The sequence below is a fragment of the Archocentrus centrarchus genome, chromosome 9, assembly GCF_007364275.1.
Source record: "Archocentrus centrarchus isolate MPI-CPG fArcCen1 chromosome 9, fArcCen1, whole genome shotgun sequence".
Taxonomy (NCBI): Eukaryota; Metazoa; Chordata; class Actinopteri; order Cichliformes; family Cichlidae; genus Archocentrus; species Archocentrus centrarchus.
In genome coordinates this window covers 12,895,422-12,913,143 of record NC_044354.1, presented here as the reverse complement: position 1 = coordinate 12,913,143, position 17,722 = coordinate 12,895,422, and the positions used below count along the sequence as shown (strand labels likewise).

The 17,722-nt window shown below is 39.4% G+C and overlaps 1 protein-coding gene across 1 annotated transcript; it reads right to left on the bottom strand.

Annotated features, from left to right (window-relative positions):
* Positions 1–5,217: 5,217 nt before the first annotated feature.
* Positions 5,218–11,394, bottom strand: rfk (riboflavin kinase). Its single transcript, XM_030737008.1, has 4 exons — positions 10,869–11,394; positions 9,808–9,959; positions 7,254–7,356; positions 5,218–7,099 (listed from the first exon to the last, which is right to left on the bottom strand). The coding sequence occupies exons 1-4, from the start codon at positions 10,948–10,950 to the stop codon at positions 6,924–6,926; spliced, it is 513 nt and encodes a 170-aa protein (XP_030592868.1). The 5' UTR covers positions 10,951–11,394; the 3' UTR covers positions 5,218–6,923.
* Positions 11,395–17,722: the final 6,328 nt, after the last annotated feature.

Genomic DNA, 17,722 nt, shown 5'->3' with positions numbered 1-17,722 from the left:
TCTCAATGGAACTTCCTGGTAAAATAAAGGTAATAATAATAATAATAATAATGACTCTTTCCTCTCAGATGCGAGCGCTGTAGCCTGTGAGTCCTGTTATTACGGCTACAGGTTACTGAATACCATATGTGACCCAGAGTGTTCGATAGGCTACTATGCTGCTTCAAAGGTGACAGATCGCTTGTGTTTCTTCATTTACAAATTATTTTTGTGGTTATTCAACCTACTCATTTGCCACATGAAAAAGTGAATAATACACTCCTGATCAAAATCTTAAGACCAGTTAAAAAATTGCAAGAATTTGCATTTTGCACTATTGGATCTTAAGAAGGTTCTAAGTAGAGCTTCACAACACTAAAAAAAGAAATTGGCACAAGAGACAAACACTTTTGAGCAGGGAATTTTTTGAAAACTGCATTTATACTCAAACATGATTTTTTCAGCTGATCAAAAGTTTAAGACCATAGCCTTTAAAATCCAAAAGCTGTGCAAAAATTTGGATTCCATGTCATTTTCTGACAAGTCTTTACACTGTCAAGACCTCCTGATGGCAAAAGCAAAAAAGCTCACTGACTTTGAACGTGGTAGGATTGTTGAGCTGCATAAGCAGGGCCTCTCACAACGTGCCATCGCTGCTGAGGTTGGACGCAGTAAGACAGTCATTTTGCATTTTTAAAATGAATCCTGAGGGTTATGGAACAACAAAGTCAAGTGGTGGACCCAAAAAATTTCACCAGCGCTGAGCCGCAGGATCCGATTGGCTGTCCGTCAAGACACGGGATGACCCTCTACCCAAATTAAGGCCATTACTGGTGCCGACTGCAGCCCAATAACCATCAGACGGCATCTGCGAGGGAAGGGCTTCAGAAACAAAAAACATCTTCAAAGGCCACGTCTTCTTCAACGCCACAAAATTGCCCGTTTGGACTTTGCAAGGGTGCACCAAACATGGGACATGGAAAGGTGGAAGGACGTTGTCTTCTCTGATGAGAAAGAATTTAACCTTGATGGTCCTGATGGCTTCCAATGTTACTGGCATGACAAGGAGATCCCACCTGAGATGTTTTCTACACGGCACAGTGGGGGGGGGGGGGGGGGGGGGGGGGGCATCATGATTTGGGGTGCGTTTTCCTTCAATGGAACAATGGAGCTTCAGGTTGTGCAGGGGCGTCAAACAGCAGCTGGCTATGTGGAGATGTTGCAGTGGGCATCCGTCATGACTGAGGGCCCTTGTCTGTGTGGTAATGACTGGGTTTTTCAACAGGACAGTGCTGCAGTTCACAATGCCCGCCTGACAAAGGACTTCTTCCAGGTGAATAACATCACTCTTTTGGACCATCCTGCATGTTCTCCTGATCTAAATCAGATTGAGAACATTTGGGGATGGATGGCAAGGGTAGTTTACAAAAATGGACATCAGTTCCAGACAGTGGATGCCCTTCGTAAAGCCATCTTCAACACTTGGAGCAACGTTCCCACTAGCCTCCTGGAAACACTGGCATCAAGCATGCCTAAACGATTGTTTGAAGTGATCAACAAGAATGGTGGAGCTACTCATTACTGAGTCCTTTTTTTTTGGCACTTTGATTTCTGTTTGAGGGGGTTTTCGGGTTTTTTGGAGCTATGGTCTTAAACTTTTGATCAGCTGATAAAATCATGTTTGAGTGTAAATGCAGTTTTCAATAAATTCCCTGTTCAAAAGTTTTTGTCTCTTGCACTGATTTCTTCTTTTATCATTGTGAAGCTCTAATTAGAACCTTCTTAAGATCCCATAGTGCAAAATGCAAATTCTTGCAATTTTTTAACTGTTCTTAAGATTTTGATCAGGAGTGTATGTATATTAGAGCTGTAGCAGCAATTTGGCAAAGCTGCTCTGCAAGTCATTTGCAGATCAGATGGGTGAACCCAGGCACTCAGTCTATGTATTCTTCACCAGGACTCCAAGTCAGAGAGCGATAAACTGAAGTGCACAGTGTGCCACCCGTCTTGCTTGGGCTGCCGAGGTCCCAGCATATGGAACTGCACCGTGTGCCACGCGGGCCAGGTCTTGTCTGATGATGGTCGCTGCTTGACCTGCTGTGGAAAAGAAATACACCACAATGACAAGCAAATACCCAGGGAGTGCTGTGACTGCAAGGCATCACAATGTAAATGACAACCCACACTGAAACACAAACTTCCAGCAAACATACCTCTCTGGCCAGCCTGTGTCATCTTTTCAATGGAAATTTGTGAACAGATACTGTGTTCATACTTGTTTGTGAAAAATAGTGTTTATGTGTGTGTGAGTCATCAGTCTTCTTTTCAGGACATCTGCCATTTGTTGGTTGCCCCGTATAATTTATTTAATTGATAGGTTTTCTGCAGACTAGACATCATTTTTATCTTCCTGACAAACAAGTGTTTCCCGCTATTTTAAACTGACACAAATTACCAGGAATTTTCAAAACTTCTCTCATTTTTTTAGTGCCATAAACAAGACAGCATTTTCATTCATCTTATAAAACTTACTCATGACAGGCAAGAATTTATCAAGGAAACCAAATATACACTTTACATTTGTGCAGTCTAATCTCATGGTCTGCTCTTTCTCCTTTTTTCCTAGTTGAATGCATCATGGGTGTAAACTTTGTGGTGCTGCAGGGTGAGGCTCAGGGCAGCGCAGCTAAACTCTTTGTCACTGTTTGTGTTCTGCTCATCCTCTCTGCGGGTGGAGTGGCCTTTTTCTTCTTCAATGCTCGGTCTAAATCACGTGCTGTGATGCCTGAAACCAGAGCTGGAGGGTATCAGAAACTGAACACCAATGAAAACACTGCATCACAGCCCACCACCTCTTCATTTGGGGATTACAGTGACAGAATCATTGATGGGGAAGATGATGAAGAAGAAGAAGATGATGATATTGTGTACATGGCACAAGATGGAACGGTGTATAAGAAGTTCAAATATGGGCTTTTGGATGAAGATGAGATTGAACTAGAGTACGATGATGAGAGCTATTCGTATATCTGAAAAGAGAATGGACAGATTTAGTCCAAATAAATAATACTTTTTATATTTTTTTTGCAGTGTAAAGTTGCTGTGAAATGTGTTTGGAAAATGCTTAAAAAACTAGAAACTGATCAATTGTATAAACATCATGCATCTGTTGATTCAATATTAAGCAAGCGGTGCAAGGCGATATCTAATTAATTATCACAAAAGACAAGTCTGGGAAAGGAATTATTCATAGAATCAATATGTTGTGCTTTAAATTCTGAAAATTTTAACCATCACAGTCTCCTCTAGTCATATCTAAACAGGCCATCCTTGTTATTTTGGTGAGAATTATTTGGTTTCATATTTTGCTTAAAAAAACAAACATCATGAACAGAACAGGGCAGGCATCAGTGATAACAGTCAGAATGTTAATTTGGTCAGACAGCATGAAAAGGAAGAACTGGGTTGGAAGATTCAGCAGCTATAGACATCCAGTTGGATGGACTGAAGGATATCAGATGAGGCATCAGGTGATGGCATTGAGATGAGCTGTTATCAGAGAGTAATCTAAACTTATGACTTGAGCTGTCCAGCTTGAAATAATATCATGCTCATTTAAATGGGCTGAAACTAATTTTTATTTATACTTTTATGCTGAAAAGTGGCATCTCGCATTCATGTTAGAGATACAAATAAATCCAAGAACAAACCTGATCGATATATGATTTTTAAGACTGATAACAGTATTTGGTGATATGAAAAGCCGATATATCAGCCAATATTTTTTTTCTTTCAGACACATGAAACAAACAGATTTTGCTAACACTTATGTGTAGTTATTTATGGTTCTTTACTAAGATAATATGACAATACAGTTTAAAAATAATCTTGTTTTATTGCCACAAGAAGTCGTGGAGTACTTGTTTAAGATCTGCCAGACTCTGCTTGGATCAGCTGGTTGTTGTGTTTGAAACACCTGTTGCCAACAGAGTGCCCTCTGGTGGACAAACTACACAAGCTCAACAGTCTTAACATGGTTGAAGTGTGTTTTCTCCCATCTCTTTACTTTAAAAATTTTTGTCAATCATAAATGCTGATACTGATATATCGCCAAATGGCTAATATCAGCCAATGCATTGTTCCTGCTGTTGTATTATGCAGTTGGATTATGCAATTGAAAAAAGTATGTTTACAAGATAAAAATGATATAGTAATTACGTGAATGTTTGCAGGATTCAGCTTCATGTCGACAAAACTAAAGACAAAGCATCTTTGCACGTCATACACAAGGCTACATTTGAGATCACATCCAGACGTGTAAAATGCCTCCTCCGCATCTGCATCCTGGGTTTTTAAGCAATTATAATTTAGTACTGTAAATTACCATTTTATTCTGCTGTGCTGTGTCTTTAACTGTGTTGGAGGAATTTAGAGCAGAATTCACACTAAAGTGCAGAGTGATCTGTGACCCTGAGTGGTTAATGTTGGATCTTTCCAGAGCAATTTATACAAAGTTGACTCCTTTTTCTTGTTTAGGCTACATTCAAATCTTGCATGTCTGTCCAAGTGTTCAGACTTCCACTTACAACACTTCAGAAAGTTTCAGAAGTGATCTTCCCACACTTCTCCTTAAAATATTTTTCTTACAGTTTGACTTTATTGTGACTTTAGTTTTGCGCTCTAGCTTGTATTGTCTAACTAAGATAACAAAGTCTTGTTCTCAGTCACTGAATGTGTACAAGTTGAAAGCAATAGGGATTTTTTTCCCCCTGTACTTGCTGTGAATGATTTTTATGTAATAAAAGCTGAATTTTGAGCTGCGAGCCTAAATCTGAATATCTGTTCATATAGTATAAAGGATGGCCACAATGGAGGATGTCAGGATTTGGGTTGATACACTGACCACCCTGTTTATTAGAAGTGCAGTTTAATGTTGATTAAAACATATCTAAGAACTGATTAAATCAGAATTAACATCTGTGTCTGTGCATATTTGTAGAAGCTAATACTAGGCCAATAAAATTCAGGCTATATCAACCAAAGGTGTGATGTATTAAAAGTCTTAACAGGTCAGGCAGGTAAATATCGTTTCATGTGGGTTTCTGGCTTTTATGATCTTTGAAAATGAGTCTGATTTCCATTCAACTACCTTAAAATGTCAAAACTTGAAAAAGAAAAAAAAATGTTTTTGATATATAAAATTTAATAAAAATAATTTATTAAAACACATGAATGAAAACAAAAGAGGATAGGCTTTATTGAACACTACATGAAGCAACTCTGGTCCCTGTGTAAACTAAATAACTGCCACATGTCAGACACTGGACCGCCCTGCAGTGATGCAGGCGGGATAAAAATCTTTGACAGGCTTCATAAAGCAGCACGATTAATGAGTCCAGTCCTTTACGCCCATTAGAAATGAAACTCCTAAAAGGCAGTTCACCAGCAAAACTATCTGAGTGGCTCGTTACATGACAAATGTCAGCATTCATTAAAATGCAGTCATCTAACTCCCTAAACAACACTTTAATAAACTAATATAACAAAATAATTTTACAAGCTGAAATCACATCAATAGGCTTCCGCATTTCTTCAATTAAAATAAAAATTTCAGGGTTTCAAATAAATGCAGACACTCATTCACTGGAAAAGCCTAACAGGTGTACACACACACACACACACACACACACACACACACACACACACACACACACACACACACACACACACACACACACACACACACACACAGGCCTAGCATCACTGTAAAGATATACTTCTCAGTCAGGGCTTTGATAACAGTTTCTGAATATGAATACATTAACTTTGTGACAGATTTAGATACTAAGAATAATGTGCTTGCTTTACTTTTTACCTTTCCAAATTCTCCCATTTTAATGGTATAAATTTATGTTGAACAGTTCCATATGTAATACAGGAATACCAAACAGGATCTGAGAGATTTCCTTCTTTAGCATCTCATCTGTCAGTGTTTTTCTATCTGGAACAAACTCACAGAGACTAAAATGAAAAAGCTTAAAAAAAAAAACAAAGAAAAAAAACAAACCCACAACTCATGCATAAAGCTGTCCTCAGCCTTAGTGTTCTTCATCTACCATTCATTACTGATTAAAAGGGCTGATCATGGCAAGAAAGTTAAGTGATACCTAAATCCAGATTAAATTAATAATAATTAAAAAAAAAAAAAAGCCTTTTCTTAAACTGCGTTTCAGGCAAACATTTCTTTCAATAAATAGCTATTGTAACAATTTCCTTCCTGCATTTAAACAAAACTGAATTTCTGGCCCAGTGTCAAAGTTTCACAGAGTTTTAGGGCAGTGTCATAACAAAAGGCAAATTTTAGGGTAGTGTCCATTCACTTCCCCCTTTTCTAAAGAGGAATGTGAAAGGAGAAAAATTGGAAAACCAAGAACTTGCAAAGAGCCCAAAGTTGCATAATGCCATCCATATGTGTCTCTGTTGCAGATAATAATGCCCAGACCTTCTCTCTAACTGTCACTGAAGCAGAAAAAAAGATAAGTCATGTATTCCCAACCACAGCTAAATGGACAACTTAGACTTGACAGTCAATTTGTGCTTTTATACACAAATTATTACACAATTGTCTCTGCAGTAGTTGTGATTACCTTAATCCCAAGGTATGTTTTTAGTGCCTACTCTAGTAAAAGATTCCAAATATACAGCAAAGCCGAGGAGAGGCAGACATAATTAGACTGCTAAACAGCTCTTTACACAGAAACACTGACAAAGTTTCTAAAAGAAAAACAGAATAAAAAAAATGATTGGTTGCTTGTGATCAGGTCCATGTGCATGCATGGCGACAGCGGACAGATTTCAGAACAAGGCTGTGCATTTACATAAACCTTTGCGTAGTTCTTGTCTGTGTGAGTGTACGCACAAAGCAATGCTGTCCTAGCCAGCTGTTAGTGACCGTTCATAATAGTCTGTGATGTGGATGGGCTGGTGGTGGTGGGCAGGACCGAAGATGAGCTGGCCATGCTGGTGAAGAAGTTGTCGTCTTTCAGCTTGCGATGCTCTGGAAGCTCCAGCTTCCCCTTTGCCTCCCCAATGTCACTGTTGATTGCCGCAATGAGGGCTTCTGTTAGGACAGAGGTGAAAAGTTAGCAAAGGCAGAAGAATTATGCAAGTACAGGAAAAGGGATGAAGAAAATATATTAATTGATACAGAGTAAAATTTAAGAAGATTATTACTGGCACCAGGCTACAAAAATGAGCGTGAATGCAAGGCATACCAAGTGAGTCAAAGCTTCTTTCTGGACGGATGTAGCCCACCATGACCACGCTGAGAATTTCTCCATAAAAGTCTTCTTTGAATTTGTGAATCACATGAGTCTCCTATACCCAAAAACATATGGAAAAGAGCCAGAATTTACTCAATTGCTGTTTTTGTATTAGAAAATGTTACACTGGCTTGCATTTGCTCCTGAACTGCTTCTGAGAAAAAAACAAAACAAAAAACAACAACACTTATTTACCATATTTACTAAAGGGCAAAAAACAAAACAAAAAAAAAACAAAAGAAGAAGAAGAAGAAGAAAAAAAGGACGTGTTTCAGCAATAAGCCATCGTTAGAGTAATTAAATACAAACAATAGTAGATGCAGATGAGAAAATAAGACTCATGTCATCTCCAAGTGTTAAAAACAAAAAATAGAAATTTATAAGTGTCAACACAATACTGTCAAGCACAATATTATCAGAAATGTTAAAAAGAGAGAAAAAAAATTGTTCTCTCTAAAGTTTATAAAGACACTAAAAGAATGCGTGGAATGCTTTACACCCGTGGGAAACAACCTCATATCAAGTATGAAAAGAGGGAAGACTACCCATGTAATTGATCACTAAAAGCAGTTTAAAAGTAGATCTTCATTCAGTCCTCTAGGGCTTTCAGTTTGTGGTGCACAAATGCAATATCTTTCCAATGCAATAGCTTCCCTCTGTAGCAATATGTGTTTCAGTGGTACCTCTTCTAGGCAGAGGTACCATTTCTATACTTTGAAACTTAAGGGAACACACAAGACGGCCAGGCACATTAAAAGGTCCAACCACTGGAAATCTCATATCTATTTCTTATTTTACTTTTGTGTTCAGAAATCCTGATTTTTTAATTCCTGCTTAGTATTGCCTACACATGCTAGCCTACATGGGCATTTCCACAAGTAGAACAGAAAGTTGGTTCTACAAGAGTTTCAATTTTAGATTTTAACCTTCTTCCCAGTGTGAGGAAAAAAGTATCCTTTCTGATTGTCAATCAGTACAATTTAGACATAGGAAATTCCCACCTGGTAAACTAGATTAAAAAAAAAATGTTGAGATTAATGGCAATCCACCCTGACTAATATCTCTCAGGTGTTTGGCATGTTTATTAGCAAAAATAGGTATGTCACTAGACAGAACATAACCTCCCTTTGCACCCATTTTTGAGGGTACACAGAAGTAATGTTCCCCTGTACCTACGCCTGCCCCTGGGCCATCTAATCAAGGTATGCATTGCTTGAAAGATTATTCAGATTGAGTCCCAACTGTGACGACCCACTCTGGCCACACAAGCAGGCCAGAGTGGCTCGTTTGCCAGTCAGTGACACTGGTAACACCTGGGCCCATAGTGTGCCAGTGCTCTGTCACCCAATTACTGCTCAACTTCTGCCATGTACCCTGCTTTTCTCACACTTGAAATCTTATTGTAAAAAAAGCCCTCAATCAAACACTTGCTCTGTAAGGAACCCCCCCCCCAAAATAGTTGTTCAGATCAAGCCAAAGAAACTGGTGGAGATATAGGGGTTGACATGACACTCCTTCATCCATTTAAGCTCACAGCAACAGAAATGTCAGAGGAGGAAAGAGTGTCTACAACAAAACTGATACCACTCTACAGAATGCTGCAGTACAAGCTGTTAGCAAAAATTAAACTTGTAAGACTAGAGCCCGCTATACAATTAGGTAAGTTGCGATGACAGTATAGTCATGCAATTTTGGTGCATAATTGACCCAAAAACATCATACTGTCAGTTAGTTTTATTAATATTTTATAGTTTGTTCCTTTTTTGTACATTAGGCTCACACTTGAAGGATGGCCTGCACACCAGATGTGGGATATCCGAGTCATTCTGGGTATTTGCCTTGGCCACGTTGCTTGACCCAAGGTTTAAAAATCTGGCATTTGAAGTGAAGGCCCAGGAGGCAGGGAGGACCCTGACTGAAGCGTGCTTCACTGATATGCTCAGCCACCATATGATGAGCAGTTTCAATTAGCATTTCATAGTGTCAGGTGATATCAGCTAAAAAAAAAAAAAATGTATTAATTATGCTGATGCTGTATAACTCAGGCCCACTACAAGCATCACCATCATCATCATCATCATGGTGCAGCAGCAGTTCCAGCTCAACTGCTTTGAATATTTCAGTGTTTTCCAAAGCCTCGCTTTGCCCATCACTGCATCAAGGGTTTGGAGTTGAATGCACTGTTGTCTGCATCTTGGAAAGCACATTTCCAGATTAATACACATTCTGATGGCTGGAAAAACTCGTATAATGTGCAAAAGAATTATTACATGCTATGGAGTTTACCCACAGCTTCAGTCTGATGACTTTTTTGAAGAAGTTCATGTTTTCAGTTTAAATATTTTTTGTCCAACACTGGGAAATTAATTTTCCTGCCAAAGCTGTGGAGGAAGACGTGAGGCTTGTGACTAGACTATCAATAGCTTGAAACCCTTTACTATCAAAGACATCTTTTATGGCTATAACACCATGCAGTTTAAGTGAATGCCACTTATATCATGCTTACCATAGATTTCTTGGTATTTTTATAATAAGGATTCCAACCGATGCTCATCACCATTTTGTAGACATCACCATTACCCACGCAGGCCCAGCCGTAGTAGATCCCTGTGCTGATATCTGTTGGAAGATTGTCCACCACAGTATCTGGGAAGTTGGCTGGAGGTCAGAAGGATAATAAGAATACCATGTAAGAAGTTAGTGACCTGCTCAACAGCACTTTAAAGCCTACAAAAGTATGTGACTGGCATTTGTTACAAACTGCATCCAACATCTTTGATTTTAAGCTAAAATCTTGCAAACACTCAAGGCTACTTAAAAATGCTTTTATACTCATATGTGCTGGTTACACCTGTGGCTCTGGGCTCTCTGGAGCTCCATTTTGAAAGCCTACAACATATTAAGTTGGCTATTTAAACTGATGCGGTCATCTTTTGTTGTTTGATAGTTATTTCTCTCATATTGATTAACTGTAAAAATCCTAAACCCTCAACTCATGAGGTGCTTGAAACATGTAACTTTTTACCATCTAAAATGAGAGCAGATAAACTGCAACCTAAACAGAAGAACTTTGTAAGTACCTAATTACTGCAGCTATTATTATTCTAGATGTTAACAAACTGAGCCCATTTAAAAAAAAAAAAAAAGTATGAGCACACTAGTGGAAGACCCAAGGCCCTTCCTTTACCAAACCAGGGACCATCTAGATCTAAAAGTTTTATCTGAAATTTAAATATACTATATGTGCGTGTAAATAAATCAGTTAAAAACGGTGAATCATCGTTACACCGCAATGAAAAGACGGAGCGATAGTTGCGTAAAAGACGCAGGACAGTTCACGCGTGTGTAAACGGGCAGATAGCCAACACAAAGGAACAGCGGACATAATAGAGTATCTCATCTGAAATGCTCTCTCGGACATGTAATGTGTAACCACAGATCATTAATATTAATTATACTCTCTGTGCTTGGTCTCCAACACTCCGCAATTCTGACTACGTTATCTGCGTAAATCTGAGTTTACGTTAGATTAATGATTATAAACAAATGGCAGAATGATCGACTCACCTGTGGGAATACCGAGTTCTTTGCTTCCTCTCCCAAATCCTCGAATGACCTCTCCACGGCAGAAATACGGGAGACTCTTCATGACTAGGATCCGGATAACAGCTGCCTGTCTTGGATGAGGGCTATAGAATGACCTCGAACGACACACGGAAGTCGGGTGGCTAATCAGACAGGACTACAGTTACCTAACGCACTCTTTTCCCCGAAATTTGGCCCCTGTGGAGTTCAGAGTTCACATTCGCATTTAGCTATAACGTTAGCTTCCTCGAATGGGATGAGGTTGAACGTCAGTCTGGTGAAAGTTCACCAGCTATCAATGCTAATAACTGTTAGCCTTATTGGAGGCGAACAGTTACTGAAGCGGTTTTATCCGAAGCTGCTGCTGTTTACACCGGACTGAAAGACCACAGTCTCAGCTTCACACAGGTCCACTCTCAGTATGACGGAGAAAACGAAAGCCGGATCCTCACAGAAAGCCGGTAATGTTACATGTGTTTCACTCTCACACATATCTGCGTCAGCAACCCCTCGGATGATGTCATTGACCGCGTGACCAAAGAGGGGACGAGTAGCCACATGCTGCCTTCAAGTGCTGTACGAAATATCGTAATTCCTCACTCCTCTAAAGGAGCCAAGCAGGCGTTCCACGAGACGTACTGTAGCCTATGTATGGAAAGCTCGTTTAATTTTTAATCTGGAGGGCCTGACCAGTAGAGAGTCAGTTTTACTAATACCACTCGTCAAAATTACACTAAAATTGTAAATTTTTATTGGTTTGGGATGCCAACTAATGAGCAAGCAATTGTTTATACCTAAAACTTCTACTACAGCTTTCCAAGTCCATGTATTTTGCTCCCTTTGGGGGTCGCCGCAGCGGATCATCTGCCTTTATCTCACCCTAACATCACCCTAGCATCCTCCTCTGTCACACCAACCCTCTGCATGTCTTCCATCACTACATCCATGAATCGTCCTCGTGGTCTTCCTCTTTTCCTTCTGCCGGGCATCTCTGCTCCTTGCAGCTTTACCTTTCCACCTGTCTCCCTCTCATTCACAGACATGTGTTGTGTCTTCGTTCTCCTGACTTTCATTCTTCTTCTCTACAGAGCATGCCTCCACCTCTCCAGATTCTCTTCCACCTACTCCCTACTCTCGCAATAGATCACAATGTCATCTGTGAACATCATAGTCCACGGAGACTCCCGCCTGACCTTAACTGTCAGTCTGTCCCTCGCCACTGCAAACAAGAAGGGGCTCAGAGCTGATCCCTGATGTAATCCCACCCCAACGTTGAATCCATCAGACACTCCAACCGCATGTCTGATCACTGTCTCACTGTCCTCATACACGTCCTGTACCTCCCTTGCATACTTCCCTGCCACTCCTGACTTCCTCATACAGTACCATAGTTCCTCTCTTGGCACCCTATCATATGCTTTCTCTAGATGCACAAAGACACAGTGTAACTCCTTCTGACCTCTGTACTTCACCATCATCATTCTCAAAGCATTTGTAGCGCTCTTTCTCAGCACGAAGCCATACTGCTGCTCACTGACCATCACCTGTTTAGTTAACCTAGCTTCAACAACTTTCCTATATCTTCATTCATCAGCACCCCCAAGTATTTTCCTTACACAGTATCTATTAAATCACCAAACATTAGCTACTGTTACTATTCTTGACTTCTTCCCCCTGACAATAAACACTTTAAATTTCAAACTAATTATGTTAGAGGTCTCTCTGTTTGTCACCAACCATCCTTTGCTGAATGAAACAAGCCACTAGAGGGAGACAAAAGGCCGTTCCTTTATCAAACCAGGGACTTTCTACACCTAAAAGTATTGGAATCTGAAATTTAAAATGTAGCAGTATGCTGAATAGTATTTATTACAAATCAGTTTTTAGAAATCAGTTTCAACATTTCAATATGAAAAAAATAATAAAAAATAGATATTAATATATTATAATTCATCTTATTAATAATAAGCTATATTAAAATAAGATATACATTACACATTAAGAAAAAACAGTAATAAAATGAATAGTAGTGGTGATAATACTAGTAATAATAAACTTTATTTCTAAGCACCTTTCTAAACCAAAGTTACAAGGTGCTAAAGAATTTATGAAAACAGCAACATTTAAAAATACACACTATTTCAAGACAGTATTTCTTTCCCTCGGATGGAGTTAGTTCAATAAAATCCATCATTAAATGTTCAAAAGTTCCATCTGGTCTTGGGGAAATTGGTCTATGGTACAAATAACACTTTTTACAATACCTGGCTGCAAAAGTAAAAAAAAAAAAAAACCCTCTAGTGTACCAAATTCTGTAGCAGTCCACATTCCCCTCTTGCCAGTGTGCTCCTTCCCATGGGAAAGCCAAGTGTACATCAATGCCCATTCATACTCCTCATTAAAGAGTGGCACCTGAGTGAGCCCACAGGGACTGCTCCTGTGCACCAGCAAGCGACCTAAGTGTGGGTAGGTCAGCATATGGGTCAAGGCCAACAGGTGTTGAAAGCAGATTCATGAGAGGGAAGAAGAATTCAGATTGAGCTGCAGCCTTAGCTGCATCATCCACAGCTGCAGTACCTAGAGAAACAGGATCAGAGGAGGAGGTATGAGCTTCACATTTAACACCAGCAACAGCACGTGGTGGCAAAACAGCTCCAGAAGGGCGACAACAAGCGTGTGGTGTGTGATGAGTTTGCCTGAATGAAGTGAGAAATGAAGTGAATGAAGAGAGTACCAAAATCATGCTATACACCAAATGCATAAAGGGAGTCAGTAAATATTGGCAGCCAGTTTACACGCACCAATATTAACTATTAACACTGCATGATTCATCTGGCTCTTGTTTGGTTATGGGAGTGGCTGATAAGTTCAGTTTCGGAGGGAACTTATCTTTCACAGTGTCAATATGTGCAGTCAGTGCTCTTTTGAACTCTACATTATTTCTGTGTTCAAAGTCTGTGAGCTCCAATCAAGCCACTATTTGTCTCAGTTCAATGATTGTAGGTCTTTATTCAGTGATGAACTGCAGCCAGTCAGTCTCCCATCAGGTTGGGTTGTCACGTGGGCTGCAAATGTTTCATTGCCTCTGCCACATCAGTCTCTGACCAGGGTCTAAGTCCTTCAGTGTCAGCCACTTCAACCATGGGCATAGCGGTTGGAGCAGAAACTTCAGATGTCACCGGCGCCCTCTTGTTGCTCCTAACCTCAGCCAGTGCCTGGTGAGCCTGCTGCCAAGTAATTACAGGCATGTAGACAGTTGAGTGTTGGGTGATGCAGGGTCAGGGAGTAGGAGGCACAGACTCCAGGTTGAGTCTCCTCAGTTCCTTGGAAAGACAGGGATAAAGTGTATTAGTATAGGTGCAGTGAATACCTCATTCTTTCATTAACCCTATATCTATCAGTGGTTCTTGTTTTCTCTCTCTCTTCACTTTTCCACATACTTAAATCCCTCGAGTCTGGCTCAAACACTACATTCTTTTTCTGTCTTCATTTAGATCAGGGATCCTCAAATCCAGGCCTCACATGTCCTGCAGGATTTAGATGTGTCCTTGATCTAACACACCTGAATCAAATGGATGAATTACCTCCTCAGTATGCAGTCAAGCCCTCCAGAGTCCTGCTAATCACTTCTATATTTGACTCAGGTGTGTTGAAGCAGAGACACATCTAAAAGGTACAGGACAGGTGCCTCAGTTATTTCATTCCTTTTGTAACCTTGGTATGAGAACTCCTTGCTGTGCTGTATTTGATTAATGGGATAGAAAGGATGAAGTCCCTTGTTGCTCCAAATAGCAATAGACCGAGTTAGAGCTGAAAAATTCTGTCTGTTTCATTTTTCCTCCTTGAAACATATACAGTTTTATTGGGATAATTTAATGAATTTACAGCATTTATAGTGCAGTGCACTGCTTTCTCTGCTGATATAAGTCACTGGAGTTCACCCAGCAGTCGCTTTCTTTTTCTCATTCTCTCATTTATATTTAGGACATGCCATTTATGTTATGGCATGTCCTCCCCCAGAAATATTCATACTACACCAAAGTAATTAAGTAATAGATAAACAATTAAATCAGAGAAAAGTTCCTGTTTTTTTTCACCATCTTTTTAAAAACATTTTTATTTTATAATGCATCCACAGTAAAATAAATTCCATAATAAAATGGGACATTAGAGCCAGACCCAACAATTCAGAAGAGCTAAAGGCCACTATCAGAGCAACCTGGGCTCTCATAACACCTGAGCAGTGCCACAGACTCATCGACTCCATGCCACGCCGCATTGCTGCAGTAATCCAGGCAAAAGGAGACCCAACTAAGTATTGAGTGCTGTATATGCTCATACTTTTCATGTTCATACTTTTCAGCATTTCTAAAAATCCTTCTTTTGTGTTGGTCTTAAGTAATATTTTAATTTTCTTTGATACTGAATTTGGGGTTTTCATTAGTTAAGATAGATTCCAGATGTTACACAGACCCTGTTCACACGACATCTGAACAAAGAGTCACTGAAGCAAAGTTCAGATTGTATTTACCTTAATTAGGGAGCGTGCAGAGATGAGACAGCCTGAATAAGATCAACAGTGAGCTGCAGGCTGCAACACAACATAGAGGTATAATATTAATAAAGATGATTCATCTGAAAGAAACTGATGACATTTCTGTGTCCTAGAGTCCGTTCAGATCAACATCCAGATTCTGATCTATTGTTGTTCTTTAACTCTGGGAAATGACAGGATATATGTGTACAGACAGGAGCATTCAGCAACAAGGAAGCAAAAGGCTGGATCATGGATGAGCTCAAGGTCAGGAAATATGAGAAAATTCACTATGGGTTCCTATGGTTTTTATGCAGTAACCATGGTTTTACCATGGTAGGTCATGGTGATTACAAGTACTATGGTCCTACCCATAGTACTACTATGGTTTATTCGTAGCACTTCACGGTAGCTGTGGTAATACTATGGTTTACATATAGCACTTCATAACTATGGGACTACTATGGTTTTAAAAAAAAAGATGCACTACTGTATCCATGTTATTACCATGCTTTCATCCAACACAGTAAATGCTACCATAGTTTTTGTATTCAACCTACTATGGAACAATGATGGTTTGCTGTGGATACAGAGGTGCTGGTTTGGTGGGGAAAAGAACCCAGATAGCAAAGCACATCGGGCCAGACCCGCCTTCAAGTCAGCCGATCCTTAGTTCTGGCCCTCCGTACAGTACCCGGCCCGCCCATAGACAGCGGCTCGCTTTTTTTTTTTTTTTTTTTATATTACCGGCTGCTCTCACACAGAAAGCAGGGAGTGGACGGCAGATTGGACGACACATTTTTGAATGGTTTTTGTTTCTCAATCCTCTCCAGGGTGCGGTTATCCCTATTGCTTGTACACTTTTTTCTACCACATCTTTTCCTTCCCTTCACCTCTCTATTAGTGTGCTTGGACACAGATCTCTGTGAACAGCCAGCCTCTTTAGCAATGACCTTTTGTGTCTTGCCCTCCTTGTGCAAGGTGTCAATGGTCATCTTTAGGACAACTGTCAAGTCAGCAGTCTTCCCCATGATTGTGTAGCATACAGAACTACACTGCCTGCCTTTGCAGGTGCTTTGAGTTAATTAGCTGATTAGAGTGTGGCACCAGGTGTCGTCAATATTGAACCTTTTCACAATATTCTAATTTTCTGAGATACTGAATTAGGGGAGTTTCATTAGTTGTCAGTTATAATCAGCAAAATTAAAAGAAATAAACATTTGAAATATATCCGTCTGTGTGTAATGAATGACTATAATAAACTAATTTCACTTTTTGAATGGAACTACTGAAATACATCAACTTTTTCATGATATTCTAATTTTCTGACCAGTACCTGTATGTGTTTAGAATGTTGCCATGTCTTTGACAGTTTGTAAACACTTGGGATTTAGTTGTCACATTACTTTGCAGATTACACTCTGCAGAAATTTCCCAACACCGACATAAAACTGCTGAGCGGAGCCACCAAGAACAAGCTTAATAACGAAAGCAAGAATTTCAGAAATATACAGTATGTTTAAGTGTATTTAACATTTCTTTCAACAGTGAACACACACGCACACATTCACTTTGCATGCAATATCATTGTTGTTAGTGGGTTTTTTTTGCAATTAATTATGAATAGCTGTCACTCTTCCTGTTCCTCTTTCTTACACACATAGAGTTGGAGCTGGACCTGCAGTCCCAGGAAATGAAGACTGAATTACATTTATTAATAAAAATATAAACTATATAAAGATTTAATGATTCTCCTGTTTTTGATTATTCTTATGTGGCTTTTTTGATAGCTAGATGGAAGTATGAAGTAGGATTTTTAATTACATTTGTTATTGCATTAGAATTAGCCTATTCATTGTTTGATGTATGCTTTATTGCACTACGGTTCTGTGAAACAGATTAACGGCACTATAGATTTAATTAAGAAAACCATAGTTTATAAAAACCACAGTAAAGTCATGGTTTGAAAACACCATGGTAAAATAAAACCATGGTAAAAATCATAGTAAAATAAAAACCATGGTAAGAACCATGATTTATGACCAAGGTTATACTAGGGTTTAGCTGTAGTCAAAAAATAGTAATAAACCATGGTTCCAATGGTACCCAAAAAACCATAACAACTATGAAAAACAGGAAACCATGGTAAACCATGGTTAATTTTCATAAGGGAACAAAATTTGCATTCCAGAGCACCCATCCAGGAAAAGAGAAACCAGACGAACATAGGGAGATAAGCATTCTGCAGCCTTGCTGCCGTCATGAGAGGTGCTGCTGTTACAAAAGATAAAAACATAGTGAA

What these genes read in the sequence shown, in the direction of transcription:
- rfk (XM_030737008.1), bottom strand. Translation starts at nt 10,950, where the DNA reads ATGAAGAGTCTCCCGTATTTCTGCCGTGGAGAGGTCATTCGAGGATTT. An exon ending in AGAACTCGGTATTCCCACAG is followed by an intron (nt 9,960 to 10,868) that starts GTGAGTCGATCA and finishes TCTGACCTCCAG; the next exon opens with CCAACTTCCCAGATACTGTG. An exon ending in AAAATACCAAGAAATCTATG is followed by an intron (nt 7,357 to 9,807) that starts GTAAGCATGATA and finishes TTTTGGGTATAG; the next exon opens with GAGACTCATGTGATTCACAA.